General features: G+C 55.4%; 2 protein-coding genes and 1 pseudogene across 8 annotated transcripts; 1 reads left to right on the forward strand and 2 right to left on the reverse strand.

Moving 5' to 3' along the window:
* Window positions 1-2,184: 2,184 nt before the first annotated feature.
* LOC149914844 (zinc finger CCCH domain-containing protein 11A-like) lies at window positions 2,185-7,677 on the reverse strand. 3 transcript variants are annotated; one of them, XM_090125125.1, is made up of 8 exons: window positions 6,386-7,677; window positions 5,837-5,952; window positions 5,072-5,195; window positions 4,532-4,594; window positions 4,194-4,280; window positions 3,566-3,904; window positions 3,183-3,259; window positions 2,185-3,061 (listed from the first exon to the last, which is right to left on the reverse strand). In XM_090125125.1, the coding sequence occupies exons 2-8, from the start codon at window positions 5,888-5,890 to the stop codon at window positions 3,005-3,007; spliced, it is 801 nt and encodes a 266-aa protein (XP_089981251.1). In that variant the 5' UTR covers window positions 5,891-5,952; window positions 6,386-7,677; the 3' UTR covers window positions 2,185-3,004. The 3 variants fall into 3 exon arrangements, 2 of the variants coding, with proteins under 2 accessions (XP_089981251.1, XP_089981250.1); XM_090125124.1 differs by having other exon boundaries at window positions 5,837-6,044; XR_016460014.1 differs by lacking the exons at window positions 2,185-3,061; window positions 3,183-3,259; window positions 3,566-3,904; window positions 4,194-4,280; window positions 4,532-4,594 and having other exon boundaries at window positions 4,604-5,446; window positions 5,837-6,044; window positions 6,386-7,671.
* A 2,875-nt stretch (window positions 7,678-10,552) lies between these two features.
* On the forward strand, window positions 10,553-14,724 carry LOC149914845 (uncharacterized). Of its 5 annotated transcripts, XR_016459998.1 has the most exons (5): window positions 10,553-11,235; window positions 11,346-12,422; window positions 12,672-12,785; window positions 12,931-13,764; window positions 14,680-14,724. XR_016459998.1 is itself a non-coding variant. In XM_090125089.1 (2 exons), the coding sequence occupies exons 1-2, from the start codon at window positions 10,816-10,818 to the stop codon at window positions 11,598-11,600; spliced, it is 675 nt and encodes a 224-aa protein (XP_089981215.1). In that variant the 5' UTR covers window positions 10,553-10,815; the 3' UTR covers window positions 11,601-12,608. The 5 variants fall into 5 exon arrangements, 2 of the variants coding, with proteins under 2 accessions (XP_089981215.1, XP_089981216.1); XR_016459999.1 differs by lacking the exon at window positions 14,680-14,724 and having other exon boundaries at window positions 13,708-14,112; XR_016460000.1 differs by lacking the exon at window positions 14,680-14,724 and having other exon boundaries at window positions 12,328-12,422; window positions 12,931-13,365.
* Window positions 14,725-14,859: 135 nt separating this feature from the next.
* LOC149914846 (uncharacterized) lies at window positions 14,860-17,254 on the reverse strand (annotated as a pseudogene).
* Window positions 17,255-21,172: the final 3,918 nt, after the last annotated feature.

Genomic DNA, 21,172 nt, shown 5'->3' on the forward strand with positions numbered 1-21,172 from the left:
CTCCAGGGCCTCGATGTCTTTCTGGCAGTGAGGGGCCCAAAAGTGGACACAGCACTCGAGGTGCGGCCTCACCAGAGCTGAGGACAGGGGGACAATCACTGCCCTGTTCCTGCTGGCCACACCATTCCCGATGCAGGCCAGGATGCCATTGGCCTTCTTGGCCACCCGGGCACACTGCTGGCTCATTTCAGCCCAGCATCCATCAACACCCCCAGGTCCACTTCCTCTACGCATCTTCCAGCCGCTCCGCCCCCAGCCTGTAGCGTCGCCTGGGGTTGTTGCAGCCAAAGCGCAGGACCTGGCCTTTGGCCTTGTTGGAACTCATCCCATTGGCTTCAGCCCAGCTCTCCAGCCTGTCCAGATCCCTCTGTGGGGCCTCGCTACCCCCAGGCAGATCCACACTTCCAGCCAGCCTGGTGTCATCCGCAAACTTCCCGAGGGTGCACTCAGTGCCCTCAGCTCATCAAGAAAGATCTTGAGGAGGACAGGCCCCAGCACCGACCCCTGGGGAACAGCACTGTGACCCACAGATACCACTTTTCTCACAGATACGTGACATTTTCATCCGGGAACACTATTTTAGTCCCCTACACATGATCTCTTCCACCAAAAAACAAGGACATTTTCTCCCAGATAGACCACTTTTCTCCTAACTATGTGACCGCTTATCCGGGAAATACCCATTTTTTCCTAAAAATATGGCGTTTACTCCCAGAAATACCAGCTTTCTCACATACATGTGATCTTTTCCCCCCAAAACAAGACATTTTCTCCCAGAAATACCACTACGCTTAGAAATACCTCACGTTTCATCCCAAGAATACTACTTGACGCTCCTCAGGATCACACTTACTCCCAGAAAAATGGCAGTTTCTTCCAGATAGACCAGTTTTCTCCCAAATACATGACATTTTCTCCAAGATAGACCACTTTTCTCCCAAAGACGGGACATATTTCCCCAGAAATACCAGCTTCGTCTTAAAAATACGGCCTTTTTTCCCAAAATACCAGCTTTCTCACAAACACCTGTCATTTTCCAACCAAGGATGCTACTATCTCCCAGAAACAGCAGTTTTCTGAGAAATACCTGACATTTTCTCTCAAAAGTACTACTTGACACTCCTCAAGAGGACATTTTCTCCCATATTTACCGTATTTTCTCCCCAAAGGACCAGTCGTCACACCAAAAATACCACAGTTGCTCTCGAATAGAAGACATTCTCTCCCACCATTTCCGAGTTCTCTCCCTCAAATATGTCATTTTCTCCCAGAAATACCACATTTCAGTGGTAAATTTCACCTTCTCTTCCAAAAAGAGGATATTTTCTCCCAGAAATACCCCTTCTCTTACAACTACCACACGTTTTCTCCCAAAAATACTGGATGACAAAACCAAATGGGACACTTGCAACCAAGAAGAGGACTGGCACAACTGCAGAGCGGTGCCATCCTCATTGAAGAGGTGACGAGGAGTGTACAGGGAGGGGAGCTGGGGACAGTCGGGGACATGTGGGGTCTGCTGTGGGTGTGACATGGGGTCGGTGGTGTCACCATTGTTGGTTCTTCCCTTCACTGGATGCCACTGGGAGTCGTTGAGTGTCACTGTCTTCAGGTGACACCGTGACACAGGGTGACCTCGATGTGGAACAGCCGTGACGCAGTGTCCCCATCCCTGGCTGTCACTGTTGTTACCGTCATCTGGTGTCACCATCACTTGTGTGCCACCATCTATCGGGTGACACCATTCCCTGTACTCTGACCACCGCATGGGGCCAGGCACAGGCAGCTCTGCGTTGTCACCATGCTGTCACTGAGCCTCTCACTGTTCTTTGTCACCCCTCCAGGCCCACCTAGAGCTGGACCTGGTGACACTGGAGTCCTCTGGCGCTGTCACCATCGTCTGACATGAGGATGTGGACACGCACGGTGGTGAACTCTGTGCCACCACCAGAGGGGACTGTGTGACACCAGCGTGGCACAGCCGTGACGCGGTGTCATCGTCATCGGGTGTCGCGTTCGGCAGCCAGCATCGGGTGTCACCGTCATGCAGAGGGGACAAAAGGACCCCCTGGGGACGTTGAGCCGAAGCTGGGGACACTGTAACCAGCTGGAGGACTTCCTGGAGAAGTGGGGACACAGCATCGTGCTGTCACACCACCAAAGTTGGGGACACCTTCATGGCACCCTGGTGGTGTCACGTACTGGAGATGGGGACACCCCCACAGTGTCACCCCCACGGACCACTTTGTTCCCATGGGTCGGGGGTTGACACCCCTCACTTTTGCAATTAAGGTTTATTTTTCGATAATGGGGGTTAGGGGATGTCCCCCCCCATGTCCCCATGTAAACTAAGCATGCACGCTGCAGTTTTCAGCCTAGGCTTTTAAGAGCAAAGCCAGAAAATTCCACACCGCTCAGTACAAAGCTGTGCGATGATGAGAGTGACTCAAGCTCTGCCCAAAGGATGAAAAGTAGCATCAAAACGGCTGAAGAGAGGGGGGACAATGAGGCAAGGTAGCACTGCAGAGAAGTCAGGAGAACACCTCTGCCTTCCGGGATCAGGCAGCCGGCGGAGCCTCTCTTCCCCCAGCAGAGACGCCTGCAGGGTGAGGGGCACACGCTCACTTCTGCTCAGTGCTGCCCCGAGAAACTCAGACAGCTCGAGACAGCTGTTCTCTAACTCAGCGCGCCTGTGCTCAGGCCGTGCTACTCGCAGTTCTGTGCACGTGCTTTGCAGGCAGTGCGTTTATGGGCAGGGCCAAGGACTGGTGCATCCATTGCTTCTATAACCTGCAGCATCCCCTGATGGAGATGTGGGAGTTCTGACCCAGCGCCGCGAGTGGAATAACGAGGAGGTGGTGCAGCAGCTCACTGAGTGCCACTGGACAAATCAGGCCGTGCGCTCTTTGTGAATACAAAGCTCCAATTGTTTATTGATGGACTGCAACCAGAGTGCCAAGTTGGGCTGCTGCCACGAAGCCGCTGCCTTCTGATGCTCCTCCACTCAGTCCTTCAGCTGCAGCTTCTCCATCATCTCCACAAGGCTGTTCATTGTGGAGGACTGGAAAGAAAGAAAGCGAGCGTCAAAGTAGGACACCGCTTCCCCCAGCATTCTACAATCCCCTTCACGCCTGACAGACAGAGAACAACAAGAGCCGTGTCTGTGCTCACCGAGGACTCACCTCTGCACGTGCAGCGGCAGCTCTCAGAGCAGCCTTCTTCATTTCTGCTCTCCTCTCTTTTTGTCGTTGTCGTCTTGCTATAGAGAAAGAGGAGAGAAATTCAGTTTGTCAACAGCAAAACCGCGGAAACATGGGTACATGAAAACAGGCTAGGAAGCCTCTCAGGGAAGGGTATTTCCAGTGGGACAAGCAGAAGGCCGTCATGGATTTCATGGGAAAAGAGAGGGTTACACTTTCTGGCACTTCCTTGCCATTGGACTCGGCAGCCTTCTACTCTTTTCCCCTCTCCGCAGAGAGAAGGAGAAAGCAAAGCAAATCCTAAGCAAACTCCATGCACCTGATAAGGGAAGCACCTCACCAGGGCAGCTGCAGCACCTTCCTACCTCTTCGCTTTGAGGTCCGGAACCGCTCAGTCGGCGCTGGGGCAGGCCCAGGGTGTGTTGCTGGAGCTGGCACACCGCCTCTGCTCTGATGTGGGCTCTGAGCCTTCTCCCCATCGCGCTCCACCTTCACTTGTTTCTTGGCAGGCCACAGCTCTGCTTTTTGCTCCTCTTCCTCCACTCCCTTGCGCTTTCTTGCAGCCATGGTCTTGGAGAGGGAGTGGTTGTCAACTGCAGGGAAAGGTCTTTCCCCTCTGCTGGGACCTGCTGTTCCAGGAAGCCCTCCTGGAGCCTGGAGAGGAGCTTTCGCGTACATCTTGCCGTTTGGCTCAGCACCTCTCCCTGTTCAAATCAAGCAAGGGGAAGCAGCAAGATTAAAAGAGAGTCACACACTGCCTTCGGTCTGCAAAATGGGCCACAATGCTAGGAACTCTCGAGTGTTCACAGCAATGGACCTTGGGATCTTGGCTGAACTGTGGGCCATTTCCAATTGGGACAGGAAAGGCAACTGTAATCCCCAGGGATTAAGATCTCAAGCAACACGCAACGACAGCAGTCCCAGGAAAGGACAGACAGAAAGCCTAACTAGAAAGACAGTGCACCAAACCCAGATGCTGCTGTGTGTCTGTACCTCTCTTGGGGGCTGTGCCACACTCCATGCTCCTCCCCTGGCTTCCTGCAAGGCTGCGCTTCACTGCAAGCCTGCTTGCATCAGCTTCTGTCAGAAAGGAAACAAGAAAGACATGAAGAGCATCTCTTTGGAGGAGCATTTTAGCACAGCCAACCACAAACTTCTGCTCCTCAAGCGTAGTTTCTTCAATTGGCCTTTCTGCTGCTACAACGCTGTGCCATTTCTGCAGTCAGCACAGATCTGCAGTGCCCCTTCTTTTCTCCTCCATCCCACACAGCCCTTCATGCAGCCCTATTTAGAGGCAGGTACCCACACCACAGCTCACAAGAGCTTCTTACCTGGGGAGGCTTTCCGTTTCCCCCCAAGCCCAGCACCATTCCATGGACGCGCAGGCTCCGTCCCTACAACAACAGATTGTGTGTTGATTTCACAGACACCAGGAGCAGCACTGTCCTGTTAGCCCACGTCCACCACAAAAACCAAAAGACACTCTTCTACAGCCAGAACAGAAACTGATCTTTAAACTGCAGTGTGCTTGCACAAAGCACTACTGCTCTCATTCCCGCTCAGGTGGCAGCAGAGGAACCCCAGTCTGCCTGACAGCTCTGCATGCTGCAGAGCAAAGCTGCGTCAGCACACAAAACGCTATCAGCTGCAAAAGTCGAGGCACAGATTTTTTGTCCCTACAGGGAATGCACTCAGCTCTGAGCACCACCACTTACACACACACTTCTGTCTCACTGCTGCCATCTGTTGCTGTCGGCCTCTCTAATGCTTCCACCATGGTTACCGGACACCCCTGCAGTGCTGCACCGCTCAGAAGTAATACTTAAAATGCATTCTTCCATACTTCATGACAGAGGACTGCAGAGACTCACTTTTGCGTGGTGCTAAGGATGGTCCGTCCCCATCGCGTCCCTCTGTGCGCTGCAAGGCGCTGTTGGATCTCTGGCAGCCTGCTGGGTGCTGCTCCCTAGCACAGGGAACTGCGCCGCGCTGCTTCTGAGGAGAGAAATAAAGGAAGGGCCATGGAAACGGCCACCCAACGTTTGCAAAGAGATGCAGCGTTCCAGATGGTGCCAGAGGTGGGTATCAGAGTGCTGAGACGTTAGTTATCACTAACGGAAACATTTGGGAGCGCATTCACAACATCTGCACGCGCTGCAATTTCTGGGCATATCCAGCTTTCTCATCGTTCAGGTGGAGAAGACGGGCGCTCTCAGACATCACTTCGGGGGGTTAAACCAACACACCTGCAAACACCAGCATTATTCCGAGGGAAACAGTGACTTCAGGTGCCACAGTTCAACCCATGCAAAATTACCGTACACAGCCTTAGCTCTTCACCACTATTTCTTCCCCACCCTTTACTACTGCAGGCAGCTAGAACTAACTTCTCAGCAGAAACCCAGGGCAGCTGGCAAACCATAACCAGGTGCAGCTGGCAGGAGGGCAGTGCCCGCTCTCTGCTCCCACCCTGCCCCAGCAGGTTAAGGAGCCTGGCAATGCTGTCCTGTTGCTGCAAGTGCACAACCCAGCCGCTTATTGAGCTAACAAAGGACCAGCAGGGCTCCCCCTGCTCCACCCCTTCCCCTCCAAAACCAGAGAAAGGAGAAACCCAAGCGAAAGAAACCCAGCCATACCTTTCCACGCGCAAAGCAGCGATGGCAACTGTGTCCGTCTCCCTGCTGAGACATGCTGGGGAACGTCTCAGGGGAAGCTCAAGTTCCCGGGGTCCTCTCCACAGGGACTGCCCGCACTGTTGGAAAGAGCTGGCTTCACTCTCTCTTCAAGTGCCTCGATCCCCAAAATCTCCTTTTGGAAAGGAAAAAGGAACCCTAAGGAAAGAACCTGCAAGTGAAAAACAGTGAGGAAGAAGCATTTTCCCAGCATTCTTCTGCTGTGCAGTTTAGACTCTCGAGCAGGGCAATGTCTCGAAACCAGCTGGTTACAAGGACTGTCCCCAAAATACACCCAGCTCCTGTACAGCTGCCATGATTTCTGACAGCAAGCGTTCTCCATCTCCTCAATAGTTACGCGCCTTGAAGCACATGGCTGGTGTTGCTGTCCTGAAGAAAACTCCCTCTGTCTCACCGCCAGCCGGGACGAGGGCTGATGCAGCGTGCCCACCCCAGCCCAGCTTTCCTGCTGAGACACCTCCCGGCAACCACCCAGCACCAAACCCAGCTCACCTGCTCGGCCTGCTCAGCCTGAGCTGTGCCCAGCTCACGCACACGCCGCAGCGGTGCTTCCGACGGGCTCTCGCAGGGTGATCTCTCAAGGAAAGCTCACAGCTCAGTCTCTGCGTGCAGCACGCTCACCAGAGCACCAGCTCTGCTCACCGGCTGTGCCACAAACGCTCCCACCTCGGCGATGACTGTGACCTCAGCGAGTGCCCGCATCACTTCTGTGCTTCCATCATAAGCAAAGGGCGTGCTCACCTCCCAGATCCAAATTTTAGGAAACCAACACCACGGTCTCCCAACGGGTTTATTTAAGTAAAAGAACAGAGAAATTAAGATGACCCTCGTGCAGCCAGTTCTTGCTCAGGTGCTGCACAATCGGACCAAGGAGATGTTACCCCCAGGCTGCCTCCAGCTTGGAGGATTTGAGCTCCCAAGCAACCAGCAAGCATTTGGACGTGTCCTCCCCCTGCTTTTTACAAGGACAGACGAGTCCTTCTTGGGATGCCAGCTATTCTGCAAAGGCGGAATAGCTCTGTTCTTGGGCCGCAGCTCCTTGGCCACGCGCTTCTCAAATACTGGGGCTGCATTACCTCCTGGGCATCCACACGTGCTCCGACTCTCCCGCAGGGTTTCTGGCTTCCTGCTGGGGAGCTTCTCATCTTCTGCAATATCATTCCTGCCTCCTCTGGTACCATCCTGGGAGATGCTGCAGAGCTCATGAGCCTGAACTACCTTCCTCCCATCAGCAGCTGCTCTTGCTTTAAAGAAGTGCCAGCACCTACGAATCAGCTTGGAGAAAGTAATTCTGGGGACCCAGAGACACTGCAAGTTTCAATGCAGCTCCCACAAGAACGCTGCTGTTAAATCCATAGAATCATAGAATGGATCAGGTTGGAAAAGACCTGAATGATCATCGAGTCCAACCGCAACCTGACCATACTCCCCTAACTCTAACAACCCACCACTCAATCATGTCCCTGAGCACCACATCCAGAGCTCTTTAAACACGTTCAGGGACAGCCAGGACACATCCCCAATTAGCCAGGACTGCTGAAGGATGATGGAGAGCGGCTTGGCAGCCACGTCTGCCAACCCCCTCAGCACCCCAAGGTTCAATCCATCCGGCCCCATGGCTTTCAAAGCAGGTTTTGTTTCTTTAATTATTGTCTCCCATTCTATCTTTTCTTTTAGAAAGGAATCTAAAAGATGAAAAGTAAGAAAGTACTAAACAAAATGAATCAAAAGAAATGAAAAAAGGAAAGAAAGGGGAAGAGATGAAAAGAGACGGAAAGAAAAGGGGAGAGGGAAAGAAAAGGGGAGAGGGAAAGAAAAGGGGAGAGGGAAAGAAAAGGGGAGAGGGAAAGAAAAGGGGAGAGGGAAAGAAAAGGGGAGAGGGAAAGAAAAGGGGAGAGGGAAAGAAAAGGGGAGAGGGAAAGAAAAGGGGAGAGGGAAAGAAAAGGGGAGAGGGAAAGAAAAGGGGAGAGGGAAAGAAAAGGGGAGAGGGAAAGAAAAGGGGAGAGGGAAAGAAAAGGGGAGAGGGAAAGAAAAGGGGAGAGGGAAAGAAAAGGGGAGAGGGAAAGAAAAGATGGAAAACAGAAAACAAAATGAAAAAAGGAAAAAAAGGAAAGGAAGGGAAGAAAAGAAGAAAAAGGAAAGGAGAAAAAACCATCCTTCCATCACCACTGCTACCACAAGCACTAAACCATATCCTGTAACTCCTAATCCAGATGCCTCTTGAACACTGCCAGGGACGGCGACTCCACCACCTTCCTGGGCAGCCATTCCAGTGCCTGGCTGCTCTCTGAGAGAACAAGTTCTTCCTTATGTCTAACCTAAACCTCCTCTGGTACAACTTATGGCCATTTCCTCGGGTCCTGTTTGTTGCCTGGGAGACGAGGCCAAACCCCTCCTCATCACAGCCTCCATTCAGGAAGTTGTAGATTGCAATGAGGTCTCCTCTGAGCCTCCTCTTCTCCAGACTGAACAACCCCAACTCCTTCAGCCGCTCCTCGTAAGGCCTGTGCTCCGGACCCCATACCAGCTTTGTTGCCCTTCTCTGGACACGTTCCAGGGCCTCAGTGTCTTTTTTTGTAGTGAGCGGCCCAAAACTGAACACAGTGCTCAATGCGTGGCCTCACCAGGGCTGAGTACAGGGGGATGATTCCCTCCCTGCTCCTGCTGGCCACGCTATTTCTAATGCAAGATGCTGTTGGCCCTCTTGGCCACCTGGGCACACCTCTGTCCCTGGAAAGGTGATGGAACAGCTTGTGCTGGATGCCATCTCCAGACAACTGGAAGAAAAGGAGGTTATCAGGAGTAATCAGCAAGGGTTCACCAGGGGGAGGGCATGCTTGACCAACCTGGTAGCCTTCTACGATGGTGTCACTGGCTGGGTGGATGTAGTGCATGTAGTCTACCTTGCTTTCAGCAAGGCGTTTGATACCGTCTCCCACAACATCCTTATGACAAAGCTGAGGAAGTGTGGACAGATGAGTGGACAGTGAGGTGGGTTGAGAACTGGCTGACTGGCAGAGCGCAGAGGGTCGTCGTTGGCGGTGCAGAGTCCGGTTGGAGACCTGTAACCAGCGGTGTTCCTCAGGGGTCGGTGCTGGGTCCGGTCTTGTTCAACATCTTCATCAATGTCCTCAATGAGGGAATAGTGCTCACCCTCAGCAAGGGTGATCTGTGAGGCCCCGTGTACTGAAAGGCAGCCACACGGTCTCCCATGAGCCTTCTGTTCTCCGGGCTCAACAAGCCCAAACCTCTCAGTCTCTCTCCAAAGGAGACATTCCCGATGCTTTGAAGCCTTTGAAGTCACGTTCCTGATGTCCAAGTTACGTGCCCATCATGTGTTAATGCTGTTGTGCCAATCGGTGGGCTCAACAGCTGCAACAAAGACACCAACGTCTTTGGGATAGGCTTATTTTACTGCCTATGACAAAATAAAACCAACAGTAATATTGGCAGCGTCTATAGCCAAAAGAGAAGCTTAGCAGTAAAGGGAATAAGCAAGGCAGTGGGCCTACTCATTGCCACGTGAGCACAGTGGTGAAGAAAGATCCACGACCAATTGCCCCAGCACTTTACCATCAGCCAGATCCGCAGTCACTGGGGAGCCCCGTTTGCAGGGAGGATCTGAAGAACCTCTCCCAGCCATGGGGAAGTTGCACAGCAATGCATCCATCCCACGAGTGAGGCGTCCAGAGCCGCTGCAAGCAGCTCCAGCCTTTCTAGCACACAGTAAACCAATGTACGGAGCAGTCCGAGGGAACAGCCGCTGCCCTCTTTCTCCTCTTGGTTTTCGCCCCGAAGCCTGGCCAGGGCTCAAGGGGAACAAAAGGCGTCGTGCTGTCAATCTTGCTGTAGCACGGGCCTCTTTGGCAAGACTGTCTGCCCAGCCCCCCCGCGTCGGGCTTCGTCGGGTACGGAACTCAGCAGCAAAGCTGCCCTCGGCTCCTCGGGGAGAGCCCGCCGTCGTCACGGAAACGCAGCGTGACAGCACGCAGGTCCCAGCAGCCCGGCTGATGTCACCGGCGCCGTGACTTCCTCTGCCTGCCCTGGAGCCGCAGCCCGAGAGCTTTCCGGCCCCCGGCCTCCCTCTCCCTGGTCAGCGCCAGCGCCGCCAGCTTTCTTCTCGGACAGACGTGAATACAGAAAACGGCAGTCGAGTCCTCCGCCTGCGGGGCAGCGGCTCAGCACGGCGCTGCTGACCGTTCGAGCCGAGCCGAGCCGGAACCGAAGGCGGCCGCCCGACTCTGCCGGGCTCCGACGCGTCTCGATCGGCGGGGTCGGTCCCTCTCTTTCGGGGCTGCCCGGCTCGGCCAGGAGCCGCTCCCGGACACCGGGCGTCCCGCCGCTCGCAGTCAGCCGCCGGTTCTCAGCCGGCGGCGCCCCGCCGCGACGCCGACTCCGGAGGACGGCTCCGTTCTGACGCGGGACGGACGGGGCCCCGAGGCGCGGGGCGGGCGGCGGCCGGGACGCGGGGCGGCGGAGCGCCGCTTTCCCGGCACGGAATCCCGCGGCCGCCATTGGCGGAGAGCCCGCGCTCGGCCCCGCCTCTCCCGCTCTCCTATTGGTCGGCCCGCGGAACGGGGCGGGCGCTCCCGGCGGGGTCGTTTGCGCCCGCGGTCGCGCCGTCATTGCGTCATCACCGCGCGCGTCCCGCGTGGCCCCGGCTCGGCTGCCCGCGGCGCTGCCCCGCTCCGCGCGCCCGCTCCGCTTCCGGGGCCCCGGGGCCCGCGCCCCCGGATCCTTTTCCTCCGCGCGGCCTTCCAGCCGCTCTGCCCCCGGCCTGCAGAGATGCCTCGGGTCGTCGTGACCGAAGTGCGGGACCGGCGCGTGGCGGTGTTGAACGTCGTTCCGTTGGCATCAGCCGTCGGTCAGCCCGTCCAGAGCCCTGTGCGGGGCCTTCGTTTCCTCAGGCGGATAACGGGAGGATGCCGGAGCCGAGGGGCGGTGGGAGGGAGGCGGGGACGGGAGCATCCTGCCGTGCCGCCAGCAGCCCGGGGGCCGCGTGCTGTGGGTGCCGGCACGAAGCTCCGCCGTCCGTCAGCACGGGAGCTGCGGTTCTGGTGCAGCAGCAGGAGCTCAGCGCAGCCCTGCAGAGAGCGGTCCGGCGGCACGGGAAGAAGATGACGGCCTGGAGCGCGAGTGCCTCAGCAGTGTCTGCAGCCTGCGAGGAGCCGAGCCGGGCTGGGGAGAGGAAGGTGTGGGAGTCCCGGGGAGGGACGCGCGATGGCAGCGTTATTGGCAGGATCAGCTGCTTCCTCCACCGCTCCCGACGCCGGGCACTGGTTTCCTTTGAGAAGCAGCCCACTGTCACATCTGTGGGGTTCCGCAGGACACACAGGCATGGGGTAAGTTTAGGTTGGATATCAGGACAAACTTCTGTGCAGAACTTCTACAGCCGTGGGTGGGATCCCCCTGAGCTCCCCTTCTCCAGGCTGAGCAGCCCCCTCTCTCTCAGCCTCTTGTCATGGCAGAGGTGTTCCAGTCCCTTCACCATCTTGGTAGCCCTGCGTTGGACTCTTTCCAGCATGTCCAGCTGTCTCCTGTACTGGGAGCCCAGAGCTGGACGCTGTTCTCCAGCTGCAGCCTCCCCAGTGCCGAGCAGAGCAAAAGGAATGGTGCAGAATACTGGTCCTTACCTGCTACAAGAGAAGTCAGGACTAGGGCTATGATGGGAGCGCATTGCTTTATGATTGACGTGGAGAACTGCTAGGAAGAAGGCCTGGTGGGCCTGAACACAGATGCCGGGTGGTCCAGCTTTTGTTTCACTGGAAACCAGGTACTCCGTGGGCAGCAGTATGGAGATATGTTCTCCATGCAGTTGTGCCCCCGTGGCTTCTTTCTGATATGCTTGGGAAGTCCCACTAGAACAGGCTGCCGTGTGAGACAGAAGTGAGAGAGAAGCATCAGTTGTGTGGGTGGAGTTTTACTATCTCCGTGTTCACATCTTTTATGTTTGTCTTCTTTTTTTTTTCCAGTTCAACTCTGCATGCGTCGGTCTGCCTTTGCTAAATCCTTTTCTTGTGGCCTTAGGCAACAATCGAGGGGGTCTCAAGTTTCAGCGCTGAGCAAGAAGCGCAGGCTCTCAGGAAGGCCATGAAGGGCTTTGCTAAGTTGATCTCCCTCCATGGTCAACTTTTATTTTTTCCCCAGCACTGCGAATGGGTGCTCTGGTGGTTTGATAGAGGGAAGCATAGCTGCTTGCACTGCTCTGCTGCACAACTGCCCTAAAAATTGTTGGAAAGTGGAAACAGAACTGCCCTTCGTGTCCCAAAATGCAGCTGCTCTGGTGGCGTGGGTCCTGGCAGCTTTGTGTGCATCGATGTAGTCCTGGAGCTGTTGAGAGCCGGCTGTGTGAGGGACTGGAGGTGGCACAAGACCAGAGGGCACTTCTGATCCTTGTGCAAGCATCCTGACTAGCTTCCATTTGTTTCTTGCAGGCACGGATGAAGATGCCATCACTGACGTCTTGACCAAACTAAATGTTTCCCAGCGTCAGCAAGTTCTGATCACCTCTAAGAGCACTACTGGCAGGGTGGGTGGTCTGCAGAGATGCATGAACGTGGTTGTGTCACTTGGGCGCAAAGTGAAAAACGACCCAATCTCTACAAGAGAAAGGTCGGCAGAGACTTCACCTGACCAAGGTTGTTTTGTTCTTGTTCAGTTCAGAGCAGTTGTTGATGCAAGGAGGGTTGGAGCCTGAAGAGGAGTGCTGAACAGCTCAGTTCCTCTGTCCTCAAAGGCCGTCCCTTCTGCCAACTCCTTTCTCCTCTTTGCCTTCTAGGATTTGATTGATGACTTGAAGTCGGAGCTGAGTGGGAATTTTGAGAGGGTGATCATTGGGGTGATGACTCCCACCACCATGTATGACGTGCACGAACTAAGGAGGGCTGTGAAGGTTTGGAAATCTTCCTTTTGTATTGCTTAAGTTCTGGCCAAGGACTTACTGCTTTGTTATGCATGTCTTCTCTCTCTTAAAGAAACCTGGTTGCACGTCACAAGCAGGTGCTGGTATCTTAAGTCTTGCCTTGGTGATTCCCTAGGGAGCAGGAGCAGATGAAGGTTGCCCAATGGAAATTCTGGCTTCTCGCACCAATGGAGAGATTTGTCGCATTAATGAGAACTACAAGCTTCGTAAGGAGTGCGAAAGGCTCTCTTGTCAGTTTCCTTCTGTCTGCGCTTCTTAATTGGAGGCTGTAGCACTAATGATGATGGCTGGAGTGCTGCAGTGCTGCTGGGAGCCCTGGGCACAGTTCTGTACTTAGCTAGGTTACAGCTGGCAAATGTTGTGGGCAGCACCCAGGTGGTGGCCCTGCTCCTAACGGGTGCTGTGTGTGTGTTCTTGCTGGAATATGGCTGCTCCCTTGAGGATGGCATCGTATCTGACACATCTCCCATGTTTCGAAGGGTCCTCGTGTCCCTCGCAACGGTGAGCCAAGCTGAGGGGAGAAGGGGGTGAATGTTCAGAGCTGCGAGCACAGCTCTGCACTCAGTGGTGAGGAGCTCCAGGCTGGCTTTTTCTCACCCTGTGTGTCCCATGACCTGCTCCTCAAACCCAGCCTCTCCGGGGAGGGAACTCTGACTCTGGGTGTGCATGAGTGCTGTGGGCTCTTCTTTAAATGTCCCAGTAAAGTGGGTTGCTACTCGTTTCAGAAGGAAGCCCAAAGTACATCTGAGCTGCATTTCATTTGTAAGCTAGTGTTCCCTTTGAAGGACTCCATTATCCATCCCCAGCAGCTTTTCATGAACGGGGAATTCTCAGGAGTTGCTTCCAGTAGATGCTCTGGTGAACTGAGTCTTCTATCCTTGTGTCTTTGCAGGGAAACAGAGATGAAGGAATGTATGTGGATGATGCCCATGCTCAGCAAGATGCTCAGGTGCGTAGTAATGTGCTTCCCAATCTATTCTTGAGCAGGTGATGCATGGTGAAGAGAAGCCAGCCTGTGAAATGGAAATAATGCTTTTAGCCTTGTTTGCAAGTCTCTAATGAGAGGTCTCTCGACAGGCTGGCTACTTGGCAGGGGCAATGAGATTTTGGCTGTGGGTTGCCGTGCCTGGTAGGTGCTTGTTGGAAAATATCCGTGATCTAGACAAGTACGCGCCAGCAGTGCTCTAGCTGCAAGGGATTTAAGATCTCCTGTACGCCCAGTCTTCTCCATGAGCCTTACTTTGTCACCCCTAATGTCTTGAAGTGCCTGTACGAAGCGGGGGAGAAGAAGTGGGGAACAGATGAGGTGCAGTTTATGTCCATCCTCTGTACACGGAACGGGTATCACCTAGTGAGAGGTAGGACCCCTGCACAGTGTCCTGGGTTTTTCTTTCCTTCCTTGTTTGTGTGTGATGCTTTTGTAGGAGCTCTGTAGCTGTCCAGTAGATGTGAACTCTTCTGAGGCAGCAGGTGTCCTAGAGAGAGCCGCATTGCATCCATTCCATTCTGGCTGTTTTATTCCCTCCTGAGACTGAAAGGGACTTGAGAAACCTAAGTCCAACTGGCTGCAGCTCCAGCATGGAAAGCAGAGATCATGAAGTGTGACTGCCACTGGGGCAGGGGGGAGAGGAGCTAAGAAACTTGATTGGCAGCACAAAGCAGCAGGTCTTGAAAATGGTACTAGCTGTGGTAGGCCAATTCGCAAGACTGTTAGCAGTGAAAATGAATTATTTCTGTGGGGCGATCCTGATTTAGCTGAGAGTGCTGCAGGGATGAAAGAATGTTCATGCAGTATACGAGGAGCTTGTTGCAAAGCGGTCCTTTGAATCTCTGTGACTTTCTGCCATAGTTTTTGATGGTACAGAGGCATTGCTAACAAGGACATAACAGCATTAAATCTGAGATGGCAGGAGATCTGGAAGATGCTTTGCTGCCTGTAGGTGAGCGCTCTGCTTTTAAATGTTGTCTACAAAGAAATGAAGTGATTAGAGGTGCTGTGTCTCCCCTTGAGTGACTGTTACGTACAGGTTTGTCTTTGTTTATGGGCACAGAGCAAGGCTGGGTGGGACTTGGAGCACCCAGGTGTAGAGGGAGGTGTCTCTGCCTATTGCAGGGGGGTTGGAACTCTTCTCCCTCTTTTCTCTGCCCCATTCCTTCCTTTCTTCTTCCATTTGCCCTTCCCTCTTTTGCTGTTCCCTCTGTTCTCCCCGCCCTCTCTTTTTCTCTTGTCCTTTTTAGATCTGCTCTTCTTACCTCTTTCTCCTCCCCTCTTGCTCCTCCCTCTTCTCTTCTTCCCCTTAAAAGCTCCTCTCTTCCCTTTTTCTTTGTTCTGCTCTATCGTTTCTCTCCTCTCCTCTCTTCTTTGTGGCAAGAGGGCTCCGAGCTCCCTTGCTGGTGTGGCGAGAGAGGCGCAGACTCCCTTGCTGGTGCAGAACGAAGGACCTTTATTGTAGGTGCTCACAACCTTTTATACCCGCGCAAAAACAACTGGTTACATGTAGGAGTCAGGCATCTCGTGTGTGTTTGTGTCTGGCTCAACTTACTGCTAAGCTTTCTTAAACGTTAGCAAGATAATGACTTTGTTTATCCCACAGGGCTGCAAGTGGGACACTGGGATATGGGGTCGTATAGGGACACAGGGGGAACGTGAGGATGTGGGGAGTGGGTTGAGGTGAAAAGGGGGGGTGTGGGGTGGTGGTGGAGTGCTTTTAATTCCTCTGGAGAGGGGACGGGGGGCCCTGTGACCCGAAGGTGTGGCCCTGAGCCATAACCCCACGAGCCATAACCCAAGGTGACCACAAAAGCCCGTATGTGCCACCTTTACCTCACACGTTGCCTTCTCCTGAGCAGCACTCTGCTCCTGCAGCCTGTGGCCCCTATCCCCATATCCTCTGCTGTTACCTCCGGCAACCACCGTGACAAAGGCCGCACTGCCTAGGGGCTAACGATCTGCATTCGCTAGGGCCATAGCAACATTGACACCAATATGATGTAGAAGCAAATGACAATTTATTAAGGCACAACAACCCCTTACATACACATCCCTATCGCCTAAGCCCCTTAAGCATGCGTCACATGTTACTCACACTTTACTCACAGAATGGGGAAGGTCCTATCGCATCACAACCCGATACCCCGTTATCGCCTACCACAACACACTATGAGACACACTAAGACAGCCAGTATAATTTGGAGCAAGCATCGTTAGCTTCCCTAAGTAACACAGGCCACCAAGGGGGTTCTTTGGGATACCCTGCCAGGCTCTATCTCCACATATTGGCCACACTGAAAACACGGCCCTTGTCGCTGCAGAGATTTTTGATGTCGCAGGCTGACATACTGGATAATTTCTCCTGGGGTGTTAAGCGTTCCCGGGGCGGCCCGCAACAATGCCTTAACATTTCTCCCAGAACTAACTTCCCCTTCATCTGCTGAGCTGTTGCTCCAGCTATTGCCCGAGCTATTGCCCTTGGGTGTAATCTGAGACAGCAGGCCTTTTGTCTGCCCCCTCCCTGTGCCGGCAGTAAGCTGCTCCCACCCGTGTGGGTCGTACCCTCCTCCGCTCCCTTGACCCAGGGCGCACTGACACAATTCAGATAAAGGATACAACGTTTCACCCAACCGGTCTGGATATGGTGGCAGGGGGTGAGTCAGCGAACGTCCTCTGCTATCTTGTCTGTCTTCTTTCAGACTGGGCACTGTCAGTTCAGCTCGCGGCTCCGTCTCCTCTCGGTCCCTGTAAACAACCACTGCTCCCGAGCCCCCTCCGGAACCCCCTGGGTCCGGTGTCCCAGCCCCGTCGCTGAGACCCAAAAGCAACCGAGCCTCCAACTATACTTTTTTTTCTCTCTGGCTGCCTTCAACGCTCCTAGTATCAGGCCCCAAGTTTTTAGCTCAGATCCACCCTTCTGTGTGCTCATAATATGTTGCGTGAGCACGGAGGTGAGATCGTCCCACCTCCAGTGGTCAAGAATCTCTTGGGGGGCGTTAACCTCCCCCTCCTGCTCTAACCTGGAGATAACTGCAGCGACCTCCTTCTTAGAAGGAATGTTCTTGTCACAGTAATCTTTGCACAGCTGAAGTATTACCTTAATTACCGGTTCCATGATTCGGACCTCAGCGCAGCACCGCTACTCTGCCGTTCCGCTGACTACGAATCGTGGCACAGCGCCTGTACCGCACTGGTTCTCGCTTCATGATAGCCCAGACCTCAGCACAGCGACACTAGCACACTGCCTCCCGCTGACTATGAGCCCCCCTTACAGTTCAATAATAGCCCAGACCTCAGCACAGCGACACTACCACGCTGCCTTCTGCCGAGTATGGGCCCCGGCGTCAGCCTGACACCGCACTGCTAGTTGCTGGAAGGTAAAGGGTGACAGTCCGATCTCCTCACATGGGGCACCATTTGTTAACTCCGGCAACCACCGTGTCAAAGGCCGCACTGCCTAGGGGCTAGCGATCTGCATTCGCTAGGGCCATAGCAACATTGACACCAATATGATGCAGAAGCAAATGGCAATTTATTAAGGCACAACAACCCCTTACATACACATCCCTATCGCCTAAGCCCCCTAAGCATGCGTCACGTGTTACTCACACGTTACTCACAGAGCGGGGAAGGTCCTATCACGTCACAACCCGATACCCCGTTATCGCCTACCACAACACAGCAGGGGGTCCTTTCACATCACAGCCCGATATCTCGTTAGTGCCTACAACAACAGTTGACCATGGAGGGAGATCAACTTAGCAAAGCCCTTCATGGCCTTCCTGAGAGCCTGCGCTTCTTGCTCAGCGCTGAAACTTGAGACCCCCTCGATTGTTGCCTAAGGCCACAAGAAAAGGATTTAGCAAAGGCAGACCGACGCACGCAGAGTTGAACTGGAAAAAAAAAAGAAGACAAACATAAAAGATGTGAACACAGAGATAGTAAAACTCCACCCACACAACTGATGCTTCTCTCTCACTTCTGTCTCACACGGCAGCCTGTTCTAGTGGGACTTCCCAAGCATATCAGAAAGAAGCCACGGGGGCACAACTGCATGGAGAACATATCTCCATACTGCTGCCCACGGAGTACCTGGTTTCCAGTGAAACAAAAGCTGGACCACCCGGCATCTGTGTTCAGGCCCACCAGGCCTTCTTCCTAGCAGTTCTCCACGTCAATCATAAAGCAATGCGCTCCCATCATAGCCCTAGTCCTGACTTCTCTTGTAGCAGGTAAGGACCAGTATTCTGCACCATTCCTTTTGCTCTGCTCGGCACTGGGGAGGCTGCAGCTGGAGAACAGCGTCCAGCTCTGGGCTCCCAGTACAGGAGACAGCTGGACATGCTGGAAAGAGTCCAACGCAGGGCTACCAAGATGGTGAAGGGACTGGAACACCTCTGCCATGACAAGAGGCTGAGAGAGAGGGGGCTGCTCAGCCTGGAGAAGGGGAGCTCAGGGGGATCCCACCCACGGCTGTAGAAGTTCTGCACAGAAGTTTGTCCTGATATCCAACCTAAACTTACCCCATGCCTGTGTGTCCTGCGGAACCCCACAGATGTGACAGTGGGCTGCTTCTCAAAGGAAACCAGTGCTCGGCGTCGGGAGCGGTGGAGGAAGCAGCTGATCCTGCCAATAACGCTGCCATCGCGCGTCCCTCCCCGGGACACCTTCCTCTCCCCAGCCCGGCTCGGCTCCTCGCAGGCTGCAGACACTGCTGAGGCACTCGCGCTCCAGGCCGTCATCTTCTTCCCGTGCCGCCGGACCGCTCTCTGCAGGGCTGCGCTGAGCTCCTGCTGCTGCACCAGAACCGCAGCTCCCGTGCTGACGGACGGCGGAGCTTCGTGCCGGCACCCACAGCACGCGGCCCCCGGGCTGCTGGCGGCACGGCAGGATGCTCCCGTCCCCGCCTCCCTCCCACCGCCCCTCGGCTCCGGCATCCTCCCGTTATCCGCCTGAGGAAACGAAGGCCCCGCACAGGGCTCTGGACGGGCTGACCGACGGCTGATGCCAACGGAACGACGTTCAACACCGCCACGCGCCGGTCCCGCACTTCGGTCACGACGACCCGAGGCATCTCTGCAGGCCGGGGGCAGAGCGGCTGGAAGGCCGCGCGGAGGAAAAGGATCCGGGGGCGCGGGCCCCGGGGCCCCGGAAGCGGAGCGGGCGCGCGGAGCGGGGCAGCGCCGCGGGCAGCCGAGCCGGGGCCACGCGGGACGCGCGCGGTGATGACGCAATGACGGCGCGACCGCGGGCGCAAACGACCCCGCCGGGAGCGCCCGCCCCGTTCCGCGGGCCGACCAATAGGAGAGCGGGAGAGGCGGGGCCGAGCGCGGGCTCTCCGCCAATGGCGGCCGCGGGATTCCGTGCCGGGAAAGCGGCGCTCCGCCGCCCCGCGTCCCGGCCGCCGCCCGCCCCGCGCCTCGGGGCCCCGTCCGTCCCGCGTCAGAACGGAGCCGTCCTCCGGAGTCGGCGTCGCGGCGGGGCGCCGCCGGCTGAGAACCGGCGGCTGACTGCGAGCGGCGGGACGCCCGGTGTCCGGGAGCGGCTCCTGGCCGAGCCGGGCAGCCCCGAAAGAGAGGGACCGACCCCGCCGATCGAGACGCGTCGGAGCCCGGCAGAGTCGGGCGGCCGCCTTCGGTTCCGGCTCGGCTCGGCTCGAACGGTCAGCAGCGCCGTGCTGAGCCGCTGCCCCGCAGGCGGAGGACTCGACTGCCGTTTTCTGTATTCACGTCTGTCCGAGAAGAAAGCTGGCGGCGCTGGCGCTGACCAGGGAGAGGGAGGCCGGGGGCCGGAAAGCTCTCGGGCTGCGGCTCCAGGGCAGGCAGAGGAAGTCACGGCGCCGGTGACATCAGCCGGGCTGCTGGGACCTGCGTGCTGTCACGCTGCGTTTCCGTGACGACGGCGGGCTCTCCCCGAGGAGCCGAGGGCAGCTTTGCTGCTGAGTTCCGTACCCGACGAAGCCCGACGCGGGGGGGCTGGGCAGACAGTCTTGCCAAAGAGGCCCGTGCTACAGCAAGATTGACAGCACGACGCCTTTTGTTCCCCTTGAGCCCTGGCCAGGCTTCGGGGCGAAAACCAAGAGGAGAAAGAGGGCAGCGGCTGTTCCCTCGGACTGCTCCGTACATTGGTTTACTGTGTGCTAGAAAGGCTGGAGCTGCTTGCAGCGGCTCTGGACGCCTCACTCGTGGGATGGATGCATTGCTGTGCAACTTCCCCATGGCTGGGAGAGGTTCTTCAGATCCTCCCTGCAAACGGGGCTCCCCAGTGACTGCGGATCTGGCTGATGGTAAAGTGCTGGGGCAATTGGTCGTGGATCTTTCTTCACCACTGTGCTCACGTGGCAATGAGTAGGCCCACTGCCTTGCTTATTCCCTTTACTGCTAAGCTTCTCTTTTGGCTATAGACGCTGCCAATATTACTGTTGGTTTTATTTTGTCATAGGCAGTAAAATAAGCCTATCCCAAAGACGTTGGTGTCTTTGTTGCAGCTGTTGAGCCCACCGATTGGCACAACAGCATTAACACATGATGGGCACGTAACTTGGACATCAGGAACGTGACTTCAAAGGCTTCAAAGCATCGGGAATGTCTCCTTTGGAGAGAGACTGAGAGGTTTGGGCTTGTTGAGCCCGGAGAACAGAAGGCTCATGGGAGACCGTGTGGCTGCCTTTCAGTACACGGGGCCTCACAGATCACCCTTGCTGAGGGTGAGCACTATTCCCTCATTGAGGACATTGATGAAGATGTTGAACAAGACCGGACCCAGCACCGACCCCTGAGGAACACCGCTGGTTACAGGTCTCCAACCGGACTCTGCACCGCCAACGACGACCCTCTGCGCTCTGCCAGTCAGCCAGTTCTCAACCCACCTCACTGTCCACTCATCTGTCCACACTTCCTCAGCTTTGTCATAAGGATGTTGTGGGAGACGGTATCAAACGCCTTGCTGAAAGCAAGGTAGACTACATGCACTACATCCACCCAGCCAGTGACACCATCGTAGAAGGCTACCAGGTTGGTCAAGCATGCCCTCCCCCTGGTGAACCCTTGCTGATTACTCCTGATAACCTCCTTTTCTTCCAGTTGTCTGGAGATGGCATCCAGCACAAGCTGTTCCATCACCTTTCCAGGGACAGAGGTGTGCCCAGGTGGCCAAGAGGGCCAACAGCATCTTGCATTAGAAATAGCGTGGCCAGCAGGAGCAGGGAGGGAATCATCCCCCTGTACTCAGCCCTGGTGAGGCCACGCATTGAGCACTGTGTTCAGTTTTGGGCCGCTCACTACAAAAAAAGACACTGAGGCCCTGGAACGTGTCCAGAGAAGGGCAACAAAGCTGGTATGGGGTCCGGAGCACAGGCCTTACGAGG

Source organism: Phasianus colchicus, chromosome 26, assembly GCF_987193195.1.
Source record: "Phasianus colchicus chromosome 26, bPhaCol1.hap1.1, whole genome shotgun sequence".
Lineage (NCBI taxonomy): Eukaryota > Metazoa > Chordata > Aves > Galliformes > Phasianidae > Phasianus > Phasianus colchicus.